This window comes from Crotalus tigris, unplaced genomic scaffold (genome assembly GCF_016545835.1).
Source record: "Crotalus tigris isolate CLP2741 ecotype Arizona unplaced genomic scaffold, ASM1654583v1 scf7180000017644.4837335, whole genome shotgun sequence".
In the NCBI taxonomy this organism is placed as follows: Eukaryota; Metazoa; Chordata; class Lepidosauria; order Squamata; family Viperidae; genus Crotalus; species Crotalus tigris.
In genome coordinates, this window is record NW_024096536.1 from 2076002 (window position 1) to 2095171 (window position 19170).

The 19170-nt window shown below is 43.1% G+C and overlaps 1 protein-coding gene across 6 annotated transcripts in view; it reads right to left on the reverse strand.

Moving 5' to 3' along the window:
- The window catches only part of MRTFA (myocardin related transcription factor A), a 94709-nt gene that overhangs the window by 62705 nt on the left and 12834 nt on the right, over positions 1-19170 (reverse strand). For all 6 annotated transcript variants that reach the window (XR_005555793.1, XM_039335528.1, XM_039335529.1 and 3 more), the window contains exon 2: positions 15332-15593. Coding sequence is in view for 5 of the 6 variants with exons in the window: in XM_039335528.1 (XP_039191462.1) it covers positions 15332-15593 (262 nt within the window). In the remaining variant the exon portion in view is untranslated. The remainder of the gene's footprint in view (positions 1-15331; positions 15594-19170) is intronic.

Sequence of the window (19170 nt, forward strand, 5' to 3'; positions counted from 1 at the left end):
TCCACATGGTTGTTATTTCTTCATAGAAATCTCAAATATGAATACTAAAGTTTTCACCAGCATGATATAATCAAATATATACAAAATTTTCAAATTGTTCCAATTGTTGTCACTAGACCATTGTATAAGTACCTGACAAAAAACATAACAGCTTTATATTTCTCTCAAAAGAACTGTCATAGCAATCCAGAATATGAAGGAAAAGTATGCATTGAATGCAGTGGTGGGGTTCAAATATGTGAACAACCAGTTCTCTGTGTGCATGCCACTTCCAGAAATCCATTCTGGGCTTGGGCAAGAAAAAATTAGCTACCGGTTCTGCCGAAGTGGTGCAAACCAGCTGAATCCCACCGACTGAATGTTTCAATAGGCTCAATATAGAAGACACTGATCACAATGAAATAGAAATCCTTCATAACATGACAATGGTTATAGGCAATGCTTTTTTTGTAAAAAACAAAACAAAAACAAAAAAGGTGCCAGAACTCACACACATCATACAACCTGCCTTGCCTACCCTACAAGGTTTACCTTTATAGTTGAAAAAAAAAAACCCTTCAATTTTTAGTGTATCTAAAAGACTAGGATTTTATTCAAGATAAATTAATATATTATTAATGCTACCATGCACTATGTGGCTTTAAATTACAAGAAGGCATTTTATTAATCTTTTGGGACATTTACCACTAGCATACCCATTAAATTTAATGAGTGGAAATGTCAGCTTTCTATGTGGAATGAAATTGGCCCATTAAAACAAAATTTGGTTGCTTGTAAAAGATTGAATTATTTTTAAGAAGTTGTCAAACAAGGTGGAAAATTTTACGTTTGGAGTTTAATATGAATATTGACTTGAAACAAATTAAAGTTGAAACTTTGTCAGTGAACAGATTACTTTTAATTTACCTTTAAGTTAAATCCAATTTAATAAATAGATCTGATTAAATCTCATACTGTAGGTCTACCTTTCCATCTGACCAATACATAATTAATGTACATCATTATTAATAATAATACCTCCAAATCACAAGACATTGGCTTTATTCTTATTCTTCCCCTCTGCAGTTTGAATATAAAGTATAAAAGATTAAAGAGAAATTTTTGTAGACATTCCAGCCTTTGAACTACCCAAGGAACTGAAACAGCAAAGTTTTGCTGTTGGGCAAGCTGCCATGCTTTCTTTCCTCTTGTTTCACCTCTTTTTAACTTCACACCCCACCTTCTATAAGGGAAGGCAAAAGGCTCACTCACCCTCCCGTGAAAGATGGCCTCCATGTTTATGTGTCTCTCACTGCCCCCATCAGCTTTCACACCACATGGTCTGTCTCAGCCAATCAAGCCACACTCTGGCTGTGGTGCTCCAACACCTCATGGCTCCTCCTAGAGGAGGCAGACAGCGCTGGAAGGGACCCTATTCGCACTGTACCACCAGCAGGGCATTTTCAAAAGCAAACGAGGATAGCAAAGGCAACAATAGGAAAAGAACACAACTCTGGAAAATCCATCGAAAAAAGGTGTCGGAACTCTGTTCCGGTGTGTTCTGTGTCAAAAAAAAAGCCCTGGTTATAGGCAACCTTTAATACCACCATACCTGCACTAAAAAAACTAGAGAAGGAAATGATGTCTCCCCTTCGAACAGCATTCATCATTTCTCTCACAGAAATAGTGAGCTAATAGCTAATGAAAACTGGCTTTTTGTGCTCTTTTTATTGCCAAAAATTATTCTTTCCACATTCAGTGAATTGAAAATCTGATGTTACTTGCAATAGTTAAGGTACCAGGCTAGAAACCAGGAAACTGTGAGTTCAGATCCCACCTTAGGCATGAAAACTGGCTGAGTGACCTTAGGCCAATCAGTTTCTCTCAGCTCGACCCACCTCACAGGGCTGTGATTGTAGGGAAAATGAGGAGTAGTAAGGAGTATTTATGTATGTTTGCTGCCTTGAGTTACTATAAAGTAATAAAGGCACGATTTAAAAAATCTAAAATCTATGAATAAATTTCTAATAAATACAGGTTGTATGCAGATGATTACAATGAAATATAGTCATTTTTATTGAAACTATTTATAAGGCTTTACACATTCATAAACATATATATATATGTGAGTAGCACATATATTTATAATATTTTTGGGTTTTTTCTTTTTTTCTATTCTATTAACTGAACAAAAAAGTAAATAGCTAATTGGAAAACTATGTTAATCTTGCTAATGTGCATAAAACAGTAGCAATCATCATAAAAAGTAATCTCACATAAATAAACAGGATGTATTGATATCAAAACATTTTGAGTTCAACTTTAATCAAATTTCCAGGAAAATTTAAGGATAATATTACCTGAAGACACCTATGTAAAAAATAATTAAAAGTCTTCAATTTTTAGATAAAATTATTTGGATTAAATTAGATAACTTCAGAGTTTGATAGTTTTTATATATTTTGGGGAGCATAGGTCATTGGGACTAGGTATTTTCTCTTTTTTACAGTATGTCAAAATGGTTGAAATGTACATGAAAAACCAAGCTATCAATATAAGTGTATACAATTATTACAAAATTCCAGACCTCATATGTGCATGCCCTAGATTTGATTTGTCTAGTATTCTAAACTACTTCTAAAATATACACACATTTATAGTCCACCAAGAGTTAACCTGTTCTGAGTCACTATGGACATACAATTAACTTAGTTGTGACTCAGCAGTCTGTGCCTTAAACTGGAAACAGAACAAAACCTCAGTAGCATCAAAAATCAGACAATATTTTAATGACTCCTACCTATTGTCCAAAGTACATTTTCTTCATTCCCCAATGTAAAAAATTAGTCAGGTGTGGTCCATTCCATTACAATATTTATTTCTATTTTTAAATCATCATCAAATCATTTTCTGGCTTAACAAAAGGGCTATTTCAAACCACTAAAATTTAAAATAATTTTATAATTTAATTTAATATCCTACAAAACAAAATTTTAAACAGAAAAAAACAATATTTTAGGAAAAAGCTATTCTCCAGAGTTAATTTGGTGATGTCAAAAGAATTTAAACAATTAACTCAACCTCAACAGCACTACCAGATATTTATATCAATGTTTGAAATGAAAAGGAAAATTATTACATCTAAAATATAAATACTACTGCTGGTAAAAAAAAAACTACTAAATATCTATTTTCAAAATAGCTGTTTTCCATATAGCAGTTTAAGATCACAACTGAAAAGGTATTCTAATATAAAAACCACAAAATATTGCTAATGTATATCTAGATACCTAGATTATATATGTTATTATAGTGATTACACACTGTAGCTTTCATCTTCAAAAAAGCATACATTGTTCCACAACTAATACCAAACACAGGCATAACTTTTGAATGAATATTCAATTCTATTTTTTTAACTAAAAATTTATTAACATTTCAATTGTATTTCTATAGTTATCATTGTTGAATTAAAAAACCCTTCTCAAGTCCATAAATAGTAATATATACAAAATGATAGTAGATATAAGAATCTATTATTTCATACAACTTTAATATAAGAATTTATAATATAAAACAGTGGTTCTCAACCTTCCTAATGCCGCGACCCTTTAATACAGTTCCTCATGTTGTGGTGACCTCCAACCCCCCCCCCATCCAGCTTGCCAGGGAGGGGGACCGGAAGGCCGCTCCACCCAGCCTGGTTGGAAAAGCGCCATTCCTCTCCATCTTTCTCTCTCTCTTTCCTCTCTCTCTCTTCTCTCTCTCTTTCCTCCCTCTTTCTCTTTCTCTCTTTCCTCTCTTTTCCTGTTTCTCTCTTTCCTCTCTGTTTCCTCTTTCTCTTTCGTCTCTTTCCTCTCCTTCCCTCTTTCCTTTTTCTCTCTCTTCCCCTTTCTTTCTTTCTCTCTTTCTCTTTCCTCTCTCTTTGTTTCCTCCCTTTCTCTTTCTCTTTTTCCTCTCTGTCTTTCTCTCTCTTTCCTCTCTCTTTTCCTCTGTTTCTCTCTCTTTCCTCTCTCTCTTTCTCTTACAGCAGCATCATCGGGGGTCCCCGCCGCTCCCGGCCCAGCCTCCGCCACATCCTCAGCTAAACAAAAAAAAAAAAACTAACCACTAGAAGGGAGGGTGTGGATTCTTCATCATCATGCTGAGAAAAGGCGTTCAGGTAAGCCAACGCTCCTTCTCCAGCATGATGACTGAAAAATCCACCAATGGGACGTACCAAAACTTCCCGAGTCCCTATGGGTGGGTTTCAGTTGGGGACAGTACCCCTGATGGTGTGACTACTTGTTGTAAAATACATCTACCAAAAGCAGCCTCAGCCAAAGCAAACTTGTCCAGACAGTAATGTCTAATGAAAGGTGAAGGCGAAGACCATGTCGCCGCCCTGCAAATTTTTTCAATGGATGCTTGGGTTGCCCACGCCACCACTGTGGCAGCACTGCGGGTTGAGTGAGCTGTCATATGAGTAGGAACTGGCAAGGCAAGAGAGACGTACGCATTTGCGATACAGGCCCTGATCCACCTACCTATGGTGGAAGCTGACACCTTTTGGCCCATTGAGGAAGGCTGAAAAGAAACAAACAGGGCTTCTGACTTACGGAAAGGCGCCGTGCGCTTGATATAACAGCGTAAGGCTCTTCTTACGTCACGTGAGTGCCACTGCCGTTCCAAGTCATGGGACGGGTGAGGACAGAAGTCTGGAAGAATGACCTCCTGCGCTCTATGGAATAAATATTAATAAAGCCCCCCTCATCCGGGACTTGATACTAGATGAGGAGACCGACCTGGCATGTATTACTGAGACCTGGCTGGGCCAAGAGGGAGGTGTTCCTCTCTCAGAGATGTGCCTAGACGGGTTTCAGATAATGCACCACCCGCAACTCCAGGGAAAGGGTGGGGGAGTGGCGATTCTTGTCTGAGAATCCTTGAGACCTCGCAGAATCCCAGCCCGAGGTTGTTGGGTGTGAGTCCCTCCTCTTGAGGTTGGATTCAAGGGTTCAGTCGGGCTTGTTGTTGACATACCTGCCTCCCAGCTATGTGACAACAGCCCTGCCTGAGCTGCTGGAGGGGGTAGCCGGGTTGGCGGTGGAATTCCCCCAGCTTATGGTGCTGGGGGATTTCAATCTGCCGTCACTCGGTGAATCCTCTGGTATGGCTCAGGAGTTCATGGCTTCCATGACAACCATGGACCTGACCCAGATAATTCAGGGTCCAACCCATAGGGGAGGACACACGCTCGACTTGGTATTCCTCTCGGGGCAGTGGAGACGTGATTTCGATTTAAGGGGTATAGTCACTTCTCCATTGTCATGGTCAGATCACTTCCTGTTGAGGTTAAATTTCTCGGTACTACTCCCCCACCGCAGGGAGGCGGAACCAATTAGGTGGTTCTGCCCCAGGCGTTTAATGGACCCGGAGGGGTTCCGAATAGCGCTTGGGGGTTTTCCTGATTCCCTCCTCCACGAACCGGCTGAGTCCTTGGTTGCTGCTTGGAATAAGGCGGCATCAGGGGCGTTAGACCGGATTGCGCCTTTGCAACCTCTCCGTGATTGTGGATCCCGGAGGGCACCTTGGTTTACCGAGGAGCTACGGGAGATGAAGCGTCAGAAGAGACGTCTAGAGCGACGCTGGAGGGCTAGTAATTCCGAATCTGACCGGACACTTCTAAGAGCCTATATTAGGACTTATTTAGTGGCGATACGAGCGGCAAAATGTTCGCATTTTTCCGCACTTATTGCGTCTGCAGAATCTCGCCCCGCCGCCCTGTTTAGGGTGACCCGTTCCCTACTTAACGTTCGGGAAGCTGGGGAGCCCTTACAGGGTAGAGCGGAGGAATTTGTGCAATTCCTATCAGACAAAATCGCTCGGATTCGGACAGACCTAGACTCCGATTGGGCAGGGCCTTCTGAGATGACTGGGGCAGGTCTTAGCTCAGTTTTATGGGATGAATTTGAGTCTGTGACCGCTGAGGATGTTGACAGAGCGGTGGGAGCGATGAGCGCCTCCACTTGTTTGTTGGACCCGTGTCTTTCCTGGTTGGTCTCCGCTGCCAAGGAGGTGACACGAGGCTGGCTCCAGGTGTTGATCAACGCTTCGTTGAGGGAGGGTCTTTCCCGCAATCCCTGAAGGAGGGGGTTGTGAGGCCCCTGCTCAAGAAGCCTACCCTGGACCTGGCTGATTTAAATAACTTCCGTCCAGTCTCCAACCTCCCCTTTGTGGGGAAGGTTGTAGAGAGAGTAGTGGCGCTCCAGCTCTGACGGTCTCTGGATGAAGCGGATTATCTAGACCCTTTTCAATCTGGCTTCAGGCCCGGCTTCAGCACAGAAACCGCTTTGGTCGCGCTGATGGATGATCTCTGGCGGGCCCAAGACAGGGGTTATTCCTCTGTCTTGGTGCTACTCGACCTTTCAGCGGCTTTTGATACCATTGATCATGGTATCCTTTTGCGACAACTCGAAGGGGTGGGAGTGGGAGGCACTGTTTTACGGTGGTTCTCCTCCTACCTCTCTGGCCGGTCGCAATCGGTATTGGTGGGAGGGCAGAGGTCAACCCTGAGGCCCCTTGAATGCGGCGTGCCACAGGGTCGGTCCTCTCTTCCCTCCTATTTAACATCTATATGAAGCCGCTGGGTGAGATCATCAGACAGCACGGGGTGAGGTTTCATCAGTATGCTTATGATACCCAGTTATATATCTCCTCCCCGAGCTCTCTCAGTGAAGTGGCCAATGTGATGGGCCGTTGCCTCAAAGCCGTGAGGGTCTGGATGGGGGTTAACAGGCTCAATCCTGACAAGACCGAGTGGCTTTGGATGTTGCCTCCCAAGGATCATGTTGACTGTCCAGTGTTGACTCTTGCGGGGGAAAATATACCCCCTTCGGAGCGGGTTCGCAACTTGGGTGTCCTCCTTGATCCACAGCTGAAATTGGAACATCATTTGACGGCTGTGGCGGGGAGGACCTTTGCACAAGTTCGCCTGTTGCACCAGTTGCGACCCTACCTGGACCAGGAGGCTCTCCTTACAGTCACTCACGCCCTTGTCACCTCACGTCTGGACTACTGCAACGCGCTCTACATGGGGCTACCCTTGAAAAGTATTCGGAAACTACAGCCGCGTGAGTGATAGTGGGTGCTCCTCGATACACCCACGTTACACCTATCCTCCGTGAGCTGCACTGGTTGCCTATTGGTCTCCAGGTCCAATTCAAGGTGTTGGTCATGACCTTTAAAGCCCTATATGGCTCAGGGCCAGGCTATTTGCGAAACCGCCTACTACCTCATAGTTCCCTACGTCCGGTTAGATCCCACAAGCTGGGCCTCCTTCAGGCCCCGTCGGCCAAGCAGTGCCATTTGGCAAGGCCACGGAGGAGGGCCTTCTCTGTGATGGCGCCCACGCTTTGGAACCAGCTCCCCCTGGAGATTAGGACCGCTCCCACCCTGTTGGTCTTCCGTAAGCTACTTAAGACCTGGCTTTTCCGGCAGGCCTGGGGTTTATAAAACCTGACCCCTGGATGATTGTCTTTGTACTGTTTGTTTGTTATGTTTTATGTGTTTTTTTATTGTTAGCCGCCCAGAGTCCTTCAGGAGTGGGGCGGCTTATAAATTTTATAAATAAATAAATAATAAAATACTGTATTTATTTTTGGAATAAAGGAAGGGTCTAGCCTAAGAACCACTCTGTCCTCATGAAACGTGAACAGGTCCTTCCTGATTGACAAGGCAGCCAATTCCAAAATGCACCTAGCCGAAGTAATTGCAATCAGAAAGGAGACCTTGAGTGACAAGTGTCCTAAGGAACATGTTTTACGTGGTTCAAAGGGAGATGAGGTTAGTGCCTAAAGAACCTGAGGTAAGTTCCAAGAAGGATACTTACGAACCACAGGGGGTCTACTATTAGTGACTCCCTTGAGGAAGGATCGTATGGTGGGGTGCCTTGATAAGGACTCTGAGGAGTCCCACGAGAGTATAGAGGAAAGTGCCGCTAACTGTCTGCGGATAGTGTTGTGCACCAACCCCTTTTTGACGCCCTCCATCAAATATTCTAGCACCCTGGGAATGGTTACCTGTGACAGACTCACATGATTCCTGTCGCACCAGCGACAGCTCTTCCACGTATGGTCATAAATACGGTTAGCCGCCTGTCTCCTGGCTGCCTGGATCATATCTATCACCTCTGCCGAATACGATTCCCTAGTCAGGGTGTGGCGTTCAAGTGCCAGGCGGTCAATTGAAGCCATTGGGGGTCTGGATGTTGAAGATCCCCCTGCGTCAACCGTATTCGGTTGTCGGGAATCCTCCACGGGGCTGAGGCTGAAAGGCTCACCAGGTCTGCGAACCATGGTCTACTGGGCCAGTGAGGAGTTATAAAGATCACTTCCACCTGCTCCTCCAGGATCTTCCTGATAACTGCTAGTAGCAAAGGCAGTGGGGGAAAAGTGTACAACAGGCCTTGCAGCCACAGGCTGCGCAGGGCATCCGCCCCCTCTGCTCCCCGGGAGGGGAACCAAGAAAAGAATCTGGGCAGCTGGGTGTTCCCCGGCAAGGTGAACAGGTCCACGATCGGACGACCGAATCTGTCCGAGATCTCCCTGAAGATGTCTGGATGTAACATCCACTCCGAATGATCCACTATTGACTTGCTGAGGAAGTCTGCCTGCCTGTTTGCCTCTCCTGAGATGTGCTCAGCCCTGATGGAGAGGTGTTTCTCTGCCCAGGAGCTCAATGCTCGAGCCTCTGTCATGGGAGATTTGGATCGGGTACCCCCTGCCGATTCACGTGAGCTTTTGCAGCCAAGTTGTCCGTCAGGACCAGCACATGTAGCCCCGATTGCTTTGTGAAAATGTTTGAGAGCGAGGTGGATTGCTCTGAGCTCCAACCAATTTATGCTGTGCCTGAGATCTGTCTGTGACCACTGACCCTGAGCCATCTGGGATTGGAGGTGTGCACCCCAACCAAAGAGACTTGTGTCCGTGGTCACCCTGATTCGGCTGGGCTCTTTGAATAGAGTCCCCTTGTGAATGGCTGATGAGAGTGACACACCTGATGAGGAACCAGCCAAGAGAGTGACACACCTGATGAGGAACACGCACTGGTTGTATGTACTGGTGTGCTGTCTCTGGTATGGGAGCAGGAACCACTGAAGGCCTCATGCGTGTAACCGGGCCCACGACACTATTGCTATACACATTAACTTCCCCAGGAGTTGAGAAAGTGTGGCCAATGACACAGTCCTGCTTCTATGCACCCTGAGTGCCAGGTCTCTGAAGCTCCTGCACCGCTCCTGTTAGGTACACGTAACAAGATTCCGTGTCTATTACCACACCCAAATGTAGCAGGTGGGTTAAGGGAGTCAACTGGCTCTTTTTGAAATTTATCAAGAACCCGCTCTGCCATGAAAGGAATGTTTATTTTGGGGCTGGTACTGGGTTCTGTCCCTATAGCTTGCCCTGTTAAAGGAGCACTCAGTCTTAGGAGCTGGGGGTCGGTATGGTTGTACAGACTCTATTGCGGCCCCAGTCCGAAAGGACTGTCGGCGACTGTAAGGGAGGAAACGTCTGTTAGTTCTCCTTGCCAAATGAGAAATAACCTTTTGTTTTTGTTTGTTTTCGATGAGATATGGCGTTAGGGCCTCCCCAAATAATCTACCACCTGTGAAGGGGCAGTGGCTGCAGCTCTCAGCCCTCCAGTTTTTGAGCCATAGAAGCCTCCTAGAGACTACGCTGGAAGCCATTGCTCGGGCTGAGTGCTTGGCCGAGTACAGGGAGACATCTGCCATATACTCAGATGTGGCTATTAGTTTGGTTAAATCCTGATGGATTCTAACCTCTTCCAACGGAATTCTGTCCTGCAACTGACGAAGTCAGGTAATTGAAATCCTGGCAAAGAAAGAAATGGAAGTTGCCGCCATTGCAGCCCATGCAGATGCCAAATGGACCTTGCGTTAAGGCCATTTCATATTTTTTATCTTCCGCCTTAAGGGCGTCCGAGACATCTGCCGGGAGACTGGCAGTCGAAAAAAGTGGAGCCAGTGATTCATCTACTTTAGGTACCTCCAATAAATCTGCCAAATTCTTTGCCACGTCCACTATCTTGCGCTCAGCCGCTCCCTGGGTCGGCTGAGCAGCCGGTGACTCCCACTGCCCCTGAATATTTTTGAGGTATAATGGGGGACAGGGAATTTGGAGATGTTTGTCTACAGGCTCAGCAAACAGAGGATTAGTGTCCTGATCAGAGGAAGGCTGTGGGGTTGAAGCCGGATGGGAGGAAAGCTTACCTGCTGCACAGGCTCTGCGCAGCAAAGAAGGAAATAGCGAAGCATTAAAGAGCTCTGCCATGGGCTGAGATTCATGGGTAGGTTCCTCACAATCAGACCAACAGTCCATACCTTCCTCATAATCCGAAACATTGGAAGAGTCAGATTCAGGAGAATGGGTTGGGGCAACCATACCTGACCGATCCAGTGGAGGTCGTGCAGAGGTGGACGGTGCAGAAGAAGATCCCGGGATGGGAAACGCCTGATGGTGACCCGATGATGCCATGGCTTGGAACACAGCCTGCGATATCCATACTTGGAGTTGGTTGGAGAAGGACTGCTCTAGCGGAGGCCATAACCCCGCAGCAGTTGGTGTGATAGCAGCGGCGGGTGCTGTTGATGGGCCGGGCAAATCAAGGTCCTCCCCAAACAGAGGTGGTCCTCCCTGACCAAAGGTCTGAGTCGACACCTGCTGATGCACGTTCTCAGGTGATCAAGCTCTCGATGTGGATGGTAGATGCGCCCCTGTGTCAGGTGGTGTGGAGGTTGACAGTGTATGACCTCTTTCAGCAGACAAGCGTTGGGCCCGGGAGAATTGCTTCTCCAGGGCTCTGTGTGTTCGATCGGCCTACCTATCACTTGCCTTGCCAACCTTCCTGCCATACTTCGATTTGGCTTTGGCCTTGCCTCTAGGCACCTCGAGTGCCGGCTCCACGTGGACCAGTGGTTATCAACCTTTTTAATGCCGTGACCCCCAACCGGTCGTAAGTCGAGGACTAATCAACCAGTCGTAAGTCGAGGACTACTCAACTGATGCAGCACCGTTTTCAGAATGGGACTTTTGGTGGGCTCAGCAGGGCAGAGACAGCCTGGACAATTCCTATTGGCTTTTGAAAGCCAATAGAATTAGACTCTATTCAAGAGAGTCTATTCTATTGGCTTTCAAAAGCCAATAGAATAAAAGGGAGCAGCACACAGCTATGGAAAAGGGGGGGGAAATGGCAGACTGCGTTGTTTGGCGACCCCCGTGAAATGGTCGTTCGACCCCAAATGGGCCCGACCCACAGGTTGAGAACCACTGACTTGGACGGAGGTGTTGTCTGTGTCCAAAGGCTGTGGCTCAGTGGTTTCTGCAATATCTATCAAGATGCATGCCAGAGGTGACTCTGGAACTGACTCGCTCTGCAAGGGACGTCAGGAGGTCTCCCTTAAGAGGGACTGACTTCACGTGGATTGGCGTGAGCCGGCCCACTGGCTAACCTGGGCTTACGCTTGGCGCTGAAGCGCTCATCACCTGGCAATGGTGGACCTGAGGCCAAATTGGTGACAAAATCACACGTATCCCACAATAGTGGCAATGGTCAGGACCTTGAAGCAACCACTAGATGCAGAGTGGCAGATATAGGCAATGTGGCGAGCAGGGCCTGAAGGACCGTTGCTTCTGCAATGATTCCATGCTCTTGTTGATATTAGATGATTTCAATAGGAATAATGGATTCTGAAACACTTAAGCTCAATGATAAAGTGAATACAGATAATGCAAGGGCAGATGTAAAATCTATGTAACTATACCAGTGAAAACTATGCAGAACAAAATATAACTACAGAAAGTTATTTAAACAAGCTCACAAAATTGCATCCTAGCCTGGGTGTGAAATGGGCGTTTCCCTGTGGAAATGTGCCTCAAAATGGCAGACGCCCTGACCCCCGGTGAGGAAGGAAGGGGGAGGAGGAGGAGGAGATTGAGACTCTTAAGACAGTCAAAAAGTACCCAGAAGGTAAGGAAGCAAAATTCGAGGCTTTTCTGCAATGTAGAAATCAGTTTGGCAAATCGTGCCTAACAGCTGTTAGGCGCGAAACAGCTCACCGCTATAAAATGAAACTTCCTTCTCTTCAGCGGCAGCCAGAGAGCAAACGAAAAGGCCAGGCAAAATTCCCCGTCGCTCACTTCAAACAATCCACTCAGCTGTGCTTCAGCCGGAAAAAAACTTTGGCGAAAGCTGAGCTCCGTGGATTCAAAATGGCGGCCGTTAAAGGAATCCCTGAACGGGCTCGGTCAGAGAAGAAGCCACATGGCCTCAAAATGGTGGCCACCAGCCAGAGAACACATGCGCTTGCTAGGGGAGTGTGAATACTCAATCCCCCTCTGACTGTAACGAAGGGAAAACTCCCCCCACTTCTATCTAGTAAAGATTTTGGAACAGCTCAGCAAACTGCTGAATCCAGGGAAAGGAAACCACCCCCCCAATCCTGGAGAGGAATGCTACTGAAGGGAAGGGGGAAAAGGATTCAGATCTCCCAGAGAAGGGAATAATCTCCACTAATTCTCCCAATCTCAAGAAGAATCCACCAATGGATTGATAATATCTAGTCTGACCTGCTATCCAAACGAACTGAGAGTCAAGTTATCATGTCCTCATGGGCGAAAGACCAAGATGAAACTGGGAGGTCCCAGACAAAGAGGGGCGTGACAACTTAGTCTGATTGGGCAGGAGGACTGAAATAACTCATTGGTGGATTCTTCAATCATCATGCTGGAGAAGGGAAGCGAAAGTGCCTCTCTGTCTCTCTCTGCAAATGGCGGAGGAGGCCATGCGGAGACGGATGCAGAACAGTGTCTCGGTTCCTAAGACCATTGGAAATATGTGTTTTCCGATGTCTTAGGCGACCCCTGTGAAAGGGGTCACGACCCACAGGTTGAGAACCGCTGATATAAAATATTATAGTTGATGAAGTATATTTTAAATTATTAGCAAACTGAACATATATATTCAGAAATAAGTTTCCTTCCTTCAGGCATATGTTACTGTGGTTGAGTAAAAGTATTCAGCAGATATACAATAACTTTTAAAATAAAACAGGGAGTGATTGAGATAGAATAGCAGTATTACAAATGTGACTGAATTTACATCTGTGAAACATTGAAGAATGCTACAGCTGCATTAGAAATATATTTAATTAAAAAAAGGAATTTCAATTGTGGAGCAACATAAAAAAGTGAGGTTGTTCCTATATCTACTCTGAATACCAATACAAATGTGCAAAATAGTTTTCCACAGGTTAATTTATAACATTTTTTGTAAATATTAAACATCCAATAAACTTTGGGGGCTCTTCAAGTTAGCATTGGCTCTTGGTTTCCCAGTTTCTAGCTCTCCCAATTACATTACTGCCCATAAAATTACTTGGTAACTGTCATCTAGGGAGATACATAGACAGCCAGATACTTTATTTTGTTTAGTAATTGTTAAAAACTTCCAAGTGCGGTACATACAGCTAACTACGCTCAAGAGCTAACATCAAATCTTATCTTCACCGTACTTAATATTGTAGAATAAATTATATTGATATGGTGAAATCTATTAAGTACAACAAAAATCACATACAAAAGGATCTCATTTAATATAGTTATTAAAGTACTTGAATGCTATAGATACAGTTTAGTTCTAAGTTGGATCTCTCCTTGATAAGTTTTCATCCGTTATTTCTTGTCCTGCCCTCAGTTTTTTTGGAAAATAGATTGACCCCCTCTTCTCTGTGACAGCTCTTAAAATATTGGAAGACTGCTACCATGTCAGCTCTAGTCCTTCTCTTCATTAGACTAGACATATCCACTTCCTGCAACTGTTCTTCACGTTTTAGCCTCCTAATTGTCTTTGTTGCTCTTTTTTGCATTCTTTCTAAAGTCTCAATATCTTATTTGTTTCATGGTGACTAAAACTGGACATATTCAAGTATTGTTTTATCAAAGCAGTATAAAGCGGTACTAACACTTCATGTGATCTTGATACTAGCCTTCTGTTGATGCAGCCTGGGACTGCACTAGCAGAATACTGCTAGCTCATATTTAAGTGGTTGTCCACTAGGACTTCTTGATCCCTCTCATAATTACTGCTATTGAGTCAGGAACCATGTATTCTATAGCTGTGCATTTGTTTTTTCTTGACTAAGTATAGAACCTTTTCTAACCACTGAATTGCATTTTGTTTGATAGGTCCCAGGTCAAGATTCTTCTGAAGTGTTGGCTATTCCCCCCAGCTTGGTCATCTGCAAATTTGATGATTTCCCCTTCTATCCCCTCATCTAAATTGTTTATGAAGATGTTGAAGATTACTGGGCCTACGACAGAACCATGGTGTACTCCACTGCATACTTCCCTTTGCTGGTTCTCTAATAGTTCCCCAGTGCTCCAGGATATTTGAAAGATATGGTTAGTAGTTCTAAGATCACATCTATCAGCTCCTTCAAAACTCTAAGATGTAATTTATCTGGTCTTGGTGATCTGAATTCATCTGCAATGGATAAGGGTTGTCTTACCATTTTCTTGCCTATTTTGACTTGATTAATTTGACTTTTACATACTGTTTTGTGGGTTAGACTGTTTTTCCTTTTGTGTAAAGACAGATAAAAAGAATGACTTAAGCAGTTCCACTTTCTCCCTGCTGTCCATCACCTTATCATCTTCTCCATTAATAGATCAATCATTTCCTTTACTTTTTTCTTGTTTCATTCATGCTGAATAAACTTAAATTATTTTTGACATTTGTTGCAAGTCTTTGTTCATTCTCAGCCTTAACTTTCCTGACCCCGTATAAAAACCTTTGTGTGTAGTACTTATTTGTGCAGCAGTTTCTTATTTCTTTTGAAAAAATAAAATTGTATTTTAGTAACATTTTGAGGGCTACTTTGATGTGAACAATAGCTTACATACTACAAGTCACAAAGGACATGAAGCCCAATCCAAACAAAGCACATTGTGCTCTATGGTTAAACATAAATGAAATAATAAATGCAACTATCTCTAGCTAATGGTGTGCTACACAGTTTGTCTATGTACATCAATAATATAAATGAATGTAAACATTCTACAAAAATCATGTCCCTATGTAAACCAATTAACATAACTTTTCTTAATTTAAAACAGAAGCAGACACTACATTAGGATAGTTTATACTACACCTACTAAGATGTCCATGTCTACTGAGAAATTAAAAACTATTGCACAAAAACCAGTATAATAGCATTTTTACAGTACAATTCATTAATGATAGTTAGATTTCTATGTACCACTTTCATTATGGCAGGCCTTATTGTTTCACTTACCATTCTTCCTCTCACTAAGAGGAGGAAGATTGGGGTTCCGGCCAAGATGAAGGCCTACAGTCAGCTCGGGTTGCAAGGAAAGTTCCTGCAGTTCATTGGCAACAGCTTCACTTTGTGGGCTTGGTGCAGCCGAAAGAGACACCGAGAGTGTTTCATCTTCATTCTCGCCAACCCCTCCTCCGTCCAGCCCATTTCCAGCAATGACGGAAGGGGGCAGGCACAGGACGCCAGAGAAATCCACTTTGGCTTTCTTGATGACAGCCTGAAGAGAGAATTAAAAGTTAGAAATTAAGGAACACATACACATATGCATACCTACATTCTTATACTCTCTCTCTCTCTCTCTCTCTCTGTGTATGTATGTATGTATGTATGTATGTATGTATGTATGTAGGTCTTTGGTTATTCGGGTGTTCTCCTGCGTAAAATTGGAAGTGTTTTGGCAACGTTTTGATGAAGTCCCATTCGTCATCTTCAGGCTGGTGTTTTCAGCTTTGTGCTTCTAGGAGCAATGTGTGATTGTAGCTGTTTCTTCCTTTTAACTGCCAGTGGGGGTATGAACTGATTGGGTGGGAGCTTGGCTATGTTCTGATTGGGTGGAGATGTGTTCGGATTGGTTAGGGGGAATGTTCTGTTTGGGTGGGGGCTTTGTTGTGCTCAGGTTAGCCTGAGTTGCAGGGGGATTTGAGATGGTGAGCTGCGTTGCTGTTGTTTGGCTTCGCGTTTGTGGTCATGCCTCATCTTCATGGTGGGTGTCAGTTTGCTTCATGTATGGATTGGAGGGGTTTAAAGTGGCTAATGATGCAGCTGTGGTCTGGCTTCTGGTTTGTGGTCGTGTCTCATCATCAGTGTGGGTTTGGGTTTGCTTTTTGCGTGGATGTGTGGTGGTGACATCCTGTGTGGTTTTCGTGAGTGTGGGTCTGGTGTCATTCTTTGTGTTAGGGACTCGTTTGTCAATAAGGGCGGGTTTCCAAATGGCTGGTAGGCAGGAGGTATCATCTTGTTTATTCATGCTGTGAGGGCGTTTTTTTATCTCAATGGCTTCTTGATTATTCTGTTATTAAAGTGTTCAGTTTTGGTGATAGTTCTGGTCTTTTTAAAGCCAATTTCATGTCCTGTGGCTTTAAGGTGTTGGACCAGGGAAGAAGTTGGTTCCTCTTTTTTGACTAACCTGAACACAACAAAGCCCCCAACCAAACAGAACACTCCCCCATCCAATCAGAGCACAGCCAACCCCCCCATCCAATCAGAGCACAGCCAAGCCCCTACCCAATCAGCCAAGCCCCTACCCAATCAGAACACAGCCAAGCTTCCACCCAATCAGTTCATACCCCCACTGGCAGTTAAAAGGAAGAAACAGCTACAATCACACATTGCTCCTAGAAGCACGAAGCCAAAAACACCAGCCTGAAGATGACGAATGGGACTTCGTCGAAACATCGCCAAGACACTTCCAATTTTACGTGGGAGAAAACCCGAATAACCAAAGACCTACATACAAACACCTGCGAAAACCTCAGTATATACACACACACACACACACACACACACACACACACAGACATACATACACATATACATATATAGATATACATACACACACACACATACACATATATATATTCACTTAATTTAAGTTTAAAATAAAATTAGCCGTTCAAATTAGTGTTTAATTTTTTTAATGCAAAAATCAGTTATCTAAAGCAGTTAGTGTTATTTTCATTCTTCTAAATTCATTTCAGTGAAGGAGTCACATTCATAATTCAACTCTAGCTTACTACTCCAACTGAATGTAACTATGTGCTTAGTTAACAATGTAAGAACCACACTATTAATGCTACCATTAGAAAAAGATGTAAATATTGAATTTGACTTAGAAAAGTCATAGGAGATTTTAAAACTGGCTAAGTTGATCTGTCCCAATTCTGAAGCAGAATAGTTGTAAAGCGTTTTCAAAACTTGATCTTCAGTATGCAGCCTGAGACCCTATTTGATAACATTTGTTTCTTTTTGCGAGTATTACAGGCTCCAGCAGAGCAGAAACACAATGATGATGTAGATAGATCAAAGCACTAAAGCCCTCTAAACCTGCCAGAGGAGACTAGTACTAGCTGATGGATTTCATCAAGCTGAGTTAAGCTTTTATTTCTTGAGTTATTTCCAGGTGCAAGTACAGTCCATAGTTGCATTTCTCCAACTGGAACTCTACGTGGAGTATATTTTTGTACCATCCATAAACTATTTTTATACTTATTATCAAATATTTTGCATAAACCATTTTTATTTCCATTTTGTAGATGAGAAAACTTTCTTCCTATTTTTCCCCCACTTGAAAAAAAAACCACCTCACACTAATATTGACTACTAAACTCAAAGGCTTAACACTAAGATTTAGATTAATATTTTAGTATTAGACATAAATGGCAACTAATGTAATGCATTTTTGTTGTTAAATAGGATTAATAAAAAGTTATAAAGCTTTTCTTGAGAGAATGTAAGTGAGTCTTCTTATTAAAAAGGAGGAGCTTTCTAGATACCTTCCATTGTAACCAGGAATACTATCCCACATATAAATTAATATGATGTAATGCCAGTGCATTCTCCCTTCCTTACACACACACACACAAACACACACACGGAAGAATTCAGACCAAGAAACAGCACTGTAAAAAACAAGAGCAAATTTCTTCTTTTTTCAGCAGAAAACAATGCAATGTAGAAAACACCTTTCAAAAAAGAAAATTACCTTAACATGTGTCAATTATTAGGCAAAAATGTGTATTTGATGCATACTTTTTCAATCACTTCAACAGGTACACATTACAATCTCATTGAAAGAAAATAACTAGATGACATTTTTGGACACATTGACCCAAGTCACTTCTTTGTTTACAAAAAGCATGTGAAACGTCCAATTTAGCAATTAGTGGCAACTTCTTTAGCAATAGTGATATCTACCTATTGTTCAATCCTATACATCAATTCAAAACTATTTTGCCTATTATTCTTACAGAAATGCTTCAACTCATTATTTCAGGCTTCCATTCATAAGCCACTTGCTTGTGACCCATATCTCAATCAGGTTAAAATTAGGGCTTTCATTTCTTCTGTTTCAGCAATTCTGTTATATACCTGGTAATCCTGATGCGCCGCCAGCTCTCAACTTGGCTCCCCCCGTCTCTGCCTCCATGCTCAGACTTACCTGCGCTGCGCTAAGGGGCTGGCGGGCTATGGCTGCTGCCAGACATTGTCGGCCCCTGAGTGCTCACTGCCTCTTGTGCACACACCGGTGTTTGGGCGCCCAGCCAGGCTGATTACCCTGATACCGTGTTTCCCCCAAAATAAGCCCTAAGGTGTCTTTTGAAGCCAAAAAAATTATAAGGCCAGGTCTTATTTTCGGGAAAACATGATAACTTTTAGAGATTTTGGTTACATTGTAATTAGTTTTTAATTTTTTGTATTTTGTTTTATGTTTTTAAGTATTTATATTTTTGTGAGTCTCCTAGAGTTTTTAACTGGGATTGGTGTGTGTATAAATTTTGTAAAAAAATAATCAACAGCTCTCTCTCTGAGTTCTACAAAGGTATCTTTTGATCAGTACATGATACATTTTTATAAATTTGTGATATGAACAGCAAACTCCACAAATTTTTATAAATTTGTGATATGAACAGCAAACTCCAACAGCAAACTCCAATCAAAATATATGCTCTTTTTTAAGTTAATGAACCATCAAACTCATATCTAATTGTGATCTCACTTATTGGAACATCTGACTCAACTTACTCTTCTTAAGAAGGCTAATTAATCTAGTTCTTCACATACTTTTTCTAACTAAG